The sequence below is a fragment of the Caloenas nicobarica genome, chromosome 4 (genome assembly GCF_036013445.1).
Source record: "Caloenas nicobarica isolate bCalNic1 chromosome 4, bCalNic1.hap1, whole genome shotgun sequence".
Lineage (NCBI taxonomy): Eukaryota > Metazoa > Chordata > Aves > Columbiformes > Columbidae > Caloenas > Caloenas nicobarica.
This window is the reverse complement of record NC_088248.1, coordinates 41881919-41887918: the sequence shown is the minus strand read 5'-3', so window position 1 is coordinate 41887918 and position 6000 is coordinate 41881919. Positions and strand designations below refer to the sequence as shown.

Here is a 6000-nt window from a genome sequence, read left to right as displayed (position 1 = left end):
GGGACAGCTGTCAAAGATGAACTTATTAGAAAATAGAATTTTATAATCTAGATATTCAAACCTATTTAAATGAAACATTAGTAAACAACTCTGTACTGCTATTAAAGTACAATAACTAATTGATGAAAAAAATAATCTAAGCACTTTTAAAATTTTACTTTTGCTATAGAATCCTGTGTGTAAAAATTAGTTAAAATTAAAAAGGGGGATAACGTGTGAAACAGCCACAGGATTCCAGTTATTGTAAAAACAGGTTGCAGTGGCTATCAATAAAGTAATTCTATGACTATGTATTTGAAACTATGTTTACGGATTTCACAGTTTGCTATCATTATTTTGATAATGTGCAGATAGTTGCTTACTTCCTTCACAAGGCATCTGTTTACACAGAGTTGACTGAAATATGTCTGTATTGTCTGACAACACTATTCTTATCTAAAAAAGACATGGCTGTCTATGAAGTTAGGACTTTTTTTTTTTCTTTGGATTCTCAAATAACTTTTTCTTTGGATTATCAACAAACATTTGTATAGAAATCCTTTCCTTGTTCTCGTTTTACAGTTTTCAAAGTCCCTTCCAGAGAAGTCAGCTGCCATCTTTCTGCCCTTTAAAAATCAAGGTTAAATCAGCATTAACTCCCAGAGTGTTATTTTAAGCACTACAAAGTACAGGGGAAAATGTCTCATCAAAATGGGTTCAGCCGTATTCCCGTTCCTAGTGGTGAAAAAGGATTCACTTTGGCCCACATCAAAGCATCGTTCAGTGAAATTGCAGATTTTCCATCTTCAAGGAAGAACACTGGACCCTGTACAGCAAAAGTGTTTGGGGAGGGAAAGAAAAAAGTTCACATGTGTTGTGTAAAGACTACTACAACAGAGAACACGGTTTGTTTTATCTGAGGAGGGCATGAAAACCTGATTTACAACTATCATCTACGTTCCTGCAAAAATTGTACCCCAATAACTAAAAGCTTTGGTAATAGTTACATATCATAAATTGAGTGAACTTGTAATGTTCCACGATCTAGAGACCAAGCATTTCATAATCCTTAAATATTTGCTTTGATTTTTGATAATTGTGGTATTTTTCCTTCAGAATACCATACATATTTCACTGTGTCAGTCATTATCTGTGCTGATCTGTTTCTCCATCTACAAAACCCCCAATATAATGCCTCTGTGAATTGTTTGAAAACATGGAGTCTACATGCAGTCTACAGATCAATTTCAAATGCTCACTGTGAAAAGCATGAAGGACAAAATACTAATTTAGCCGATGGAAGAACAGCTATTTGCTATTAACTTGATTTGACAAAATATGGTCTCGAAGCTGCAACTCAGTTTAAGTGCCTTCTTAAAGAGTCATGTTCTTCAAACTTGCCACTTAAAACTAGTAAACCCAAGCAATTAGGCTTCTATAGCTTAGTATTAACTGATTTGTGCCTAAAGCAATGACTCCCAGTGTTCACTAGCCTAGAAATAAGGACACCGAGGCTGACAAGCTGGTGACACCATATTTGCTATTCTTGTTGAATGGATTACAATAATGGCACTTTACACGGCTGTTAGAAAACACTGAGAATACAGCCACAGCCAGAGACCATTGGTCGGATGTGGAAGTGTTGGCAGCAAGTTTTTTTAGACTTGATGGTGTGCAATTTTGAATCCTGTTTATCTCAAAAATCCCACCAGCATTTTGCAATCTCCAGTTTCTGATGCAAAACTATCCCTCTTAATCCCTGAACAACTCTGGTACTCTTTGGGCTGACATCTTGCACTGAACAGAGGAAACAGACTCAGCGTCATATAAGAGAGTAAATTGACACCGAGGCACTGTCTGTAGACAGGACCCTGAGAGGAGTGTTTCAGGCTCAGTCAATTTTCCCTTTATGGAAACAACAACGTTTATCAAATAGGTGTTATAAGGGCTAGTATGTTTTGATCATAAAGCTCTATGTGAGTATGAATAAATACATTTGAACATTTAGTCTTCTAATATCTGACTTCAATTAACCTAGAGTTACAAATTTGATAGTATTTATCATTATGGAAATGCATGCTAACAACAGAATAACATTAGAATGTGGTTGAAGACAAATAATTTCCTGGGTTTTATTCAAGCTGTGTTGAGGTCATAAGCAATAAGTTACATGCGCTTCAGACAGAACATTTGACAAAAGAAATCTCTCCCATGGAAATTATAAAGTTTTGGGTTGGGAAACTGAGCAATTATTTTATTGGAAAATTATTCTTTATATAGCCTTTCTGATATAGCAGATGTCAGCACTTGGCTTCTGACTTCTGCTGCTGTGCCAACAGGGAAAAGATTTTTCCTCGCAAATGATGGGGGGGACCTTAGATTTATGGCAACCTCACAACTAGTCAGTGCTATCACCAAGAAAGAATACCTTAGCACTCTGAAACCATACCTGTATCCTTAGCCCTGTCAAACAAGAGATGTGAACATCAGAATGACTAGGAAGATTTGATCCAGTGACATAGTCTGGCCCAACCATCCCTTTCAGAGGCTCCTCTTGCATTCGTGACTCGAGTACTGAATACACAGTTCTCTGCGATTCCGATGGCGGGGTGCATGGTGATTCATTGGTAGACCTATGAGCAAAAGACACTTGTTTTTCAACTATACATCTTAATTTGTTTTAGAAATTGAGAGCCACAAAGTACTCATTTTTTTTACATTAATATTCAGATTTTACAAAGGAAATAAATACTGTATTTACAACTAAACATTTAAAAACTAATAGTTTCATTCATGGTAATTTTATATTTTTCCACCTACTTGTTCAATTGAGTACAAGCTCTCCATGCATCTAGCTCCTCAGAAAGCTGTTCAATTTTCAAAGGTACAGATACTTCCCGTCTTTTTAAAAGCTGACTGAAAAGGAATGCAAATAATAAAGTCCAAATTAATTCTAATATTGAGTATTTTCTTAAAAGAAAAACAAGATAGACAATAGTAATATAAAACTATGTTTCATTGGATATGGAAATAACTTTATGGAAATAAATTGATCCTTCATAATAATCACTATATTAAACCTTAGAAATATTTAATTACTAGATATAAAGTATATAGTTTCATATAAGTTTTTTTTAATTATCCCTATTTACACCATCTTATTTATGTTTGCCTTTAATTAGCTCTATTGTTTTTTCTTTGAGACCATTCTGTATTTTAAGGCTACATGCATTCTTCTTAATAATGACAACTTTGCTAAAATTAATGGCCTATTTTGCCTATATATAGTAGATACGAGAAAAATACAGTCAGGAGTGACACGGTTCAATACATTTTCTCGGATAGCCTTGTCTCACCTGGTTACTTGTGGAAAACAGTTTCAAAACGCTTGCAGTGGATGCATTTTTTATTTATCAATACATAATACAAGGGACAGTTATTACCTGACCTAATTCAGCAAACTTCCACTTGTGTTGGGATGCCTTAAAAATGGCCAGCTTAAGTATGGAAGTGTCCAGGTTAAGATCAGATGGAATCTAAAAATCGATGAATCCTGAAAGTATTGGGCAATTTGAAAAAAAAGAAAGTAGCATTGTTCTGTGTTTTTTGAATCCCAGGAAAATGTAAAGCTTGACAGCCAAAGTATCACAAACTGAGTCTCAAAAATGGCTTGTTACTAGTCTATTCATTTCTGTATCAAAATAGCCCTTCTGTAAGAGCTCATATTTCATCTTCTTGTTTTCCATACATAAGTCTCGTGGCTCAGAAAAAAAAAACCACACAACAAATCCCCCCCAAAAAACCCCCAACAAGCAGTTGTTTCCCCTTTTCCCTATCCTCTCACCAAATTTCAGAGATCGGGATGGCTAAGAGGAAAGGAGTGCTCTTGAGGAATCAAAGACGAGGGGCAAAGACACAGATCTAAGACATGCTAAATTTATGTTGTTTAATTATCCTTGGTAGGCAATTCTGATAAAACATCAGGAGATGTAGGAAAACTCACAATTCTAGTAAGGCGTGAAAGGACCGGGCAACATAATGCAACATTTATTCTTGATGAAGAGATAAATGAGCTGAAATTGTTATCAAAGCTGCAGTGGTCAGTTAGAGCAGCTAGTGGAGCAGTAACAGCTAGAGCAGTGCCAATGCAACCACAAAATCAGTGACACCTCGGAGCTGGCCTTGCTACCCCAGCAAGTCAGGGGACAAAACCAAATGGGTCTGACAGTCTTAAATTGTGAGGGAGAAATGCAAATTAGTCAGCTGGATAGCTGGTTACCAAACCAGACAGGAATACTAAACAAGAGTGGTTAAACCCTGAGAAAAGAATACTAAAGTATTGTATATAAGCCTGTTTTATTTAGCAGATAAGATTATTGATCTTAATATTTCTTCTTTTAAGTCCAAGTTGGTCAGTTCAGGTCCAAGTGGGACAAGTGGGGTCAAGTCAAGTGTACTCAGTGAAATCAAGTAGGGTCAAGTGGGTTGGGCCAAACTGGATTGGGCTGTGTCAAGCCAAGTCTGGTCAAGTCAAGCCAAGTCTGGTCAAGTCAAGTGGACCAAGTCGGGACACATCAAGTGGATCGGGTCATGTCAAGTGGACCAAGTCCAGTCATGTCAAGTGAGTGAGGTTAAGTCAATTGGGTCAGGCTGAGCTGGTTCAAGTCAGTCAAGCCTAGTCAGGTGGGCCCAGTCATGTCAGGTGAAGTCAGGTGACTGGTTGGGGTTGAGCTGTGCCAAGTGAGCAGGACCAGGACGGGTCAGATCAAACGGGCCAGGTCAGCTGTATTAATGCCTGGGAATATTAACTCACTGAGTAACAGAAGGTCAAGCCAAGTTTCTTGGTGGGAATCAAGCTAGTGCCCAGTTATAAACTTTAAATTAAAAGCTTGTCCTTGTTGCTATTGGCTCCCTGAGTAAATCTTGGCAAACCGTCTACACACAGATACAAAACTAGAACTGTCAACATACAATAATGCATGGAGGTAATATTGAATACTCATGTACTTCTAAAAATTGTTTTCTTACAGAACTAAGAGTTTGACTGAAATTCTGGATTCACAATTTGTTGCATTACCTCAGAAACTCTTATATGTATAATGCATGCAGAAAGTAAAGAAGGTTCTATACACATGCATGGGTATACCCTTATGACTTTATAACACAACTCAGATTTTTTTTTTTTTTTTTTGTGAGGAGGAGGTGGAAATAGGGACAATGTATGGCCTACATCATAAGAGGGACTGAGATTTCTCAGTGCTACTGAAAACATAATATTACCTTGTATACTCATAAAGTGCAGGTACAATGCTATTGTACTGTCTTCTGATAGCAAGTAAAGCACCAATGTAACCACACAAAATCAGCAACTCATTCCGAAATCTATAAATGGACAAATATTAATCATGAAAAAGAAGAAGCATTTGCAAAAACATTAAACAAACTCATATTGAAACTATAATTTTAAAACCTAATTTATTTTTCCATATTTTGGGGAGAATATATGTTTGATTATGCTTACTTTCTGTATGATGTAACTGTTAAAACAGATGCTGCTTTATATTGATCTCAATTATTAAATTTTAAATAACATGTACAACACATAGTTATTGAGTGCAATCATATGAAGTTACAAAAACAATGTCACTCAGAGCTTTTAATGTGATAAAACTCTAAATGTAAATAAAATCACCCTGCACGTTATTGTGAACTTCAATTTTCCCAAGTTTCCCCATACACCACAGATAATAGTTAAGCTTTTTGCTCCTTTTAGTTCTTCACACATACACCGGTGCAGGCATGCAGGCCTATCAACAACAACCTGTCATAAACGTGAGCCACAGCTATCCAACTATTTCAGAGTTAATTCTGAGAGTGACAGATCACATTTCCTTAACACTTTGACATAAGCCCCCATATTATGTGTGGTACCACTACTCTTTTTCTTCAGGAAACTAAAACCAGAGCTGATCACAGCGAGATTCTTCAAATAAGAGCAACATTGATTTACCCATCATAAAT

General features: G+C 36.4%; 1 protein-coding gene across 6 annotated transcripts in view; it reads right to left on the bottom strand.

Annotated features, from left to right (window-relative positions):
* Positions 1-685: 685 nt before the first annotated feature.
* The window catches only part of WDR17 (WD repeat domain 17), a 42582-nt gene continuing 37267 nt past the window's right edge, over positions 686-6000 (bottom strand). For all 6 annotated transcript variants that reach the window (XM_065633832.1, XM_065633833.1, XM_065633834.1 and 3 more), the window contains 4 exons: positions 5260-5361; positions 2800-2895; positions 2429-2612; positions 686-805 (listed from right to left, as the gene is read on the bottom strand). In XM_065633832.1, the coding sequence (XP_065489904.1) occupies positions 686-805; positions 2429-2612; positions 2800-2895; positions 5260-5361 (502 nt within the window). The remainder of the gene's footprint in view (positions 806-2428; positions 2613-2799; positions 2896-5259; positions 5362-6000) is intronic.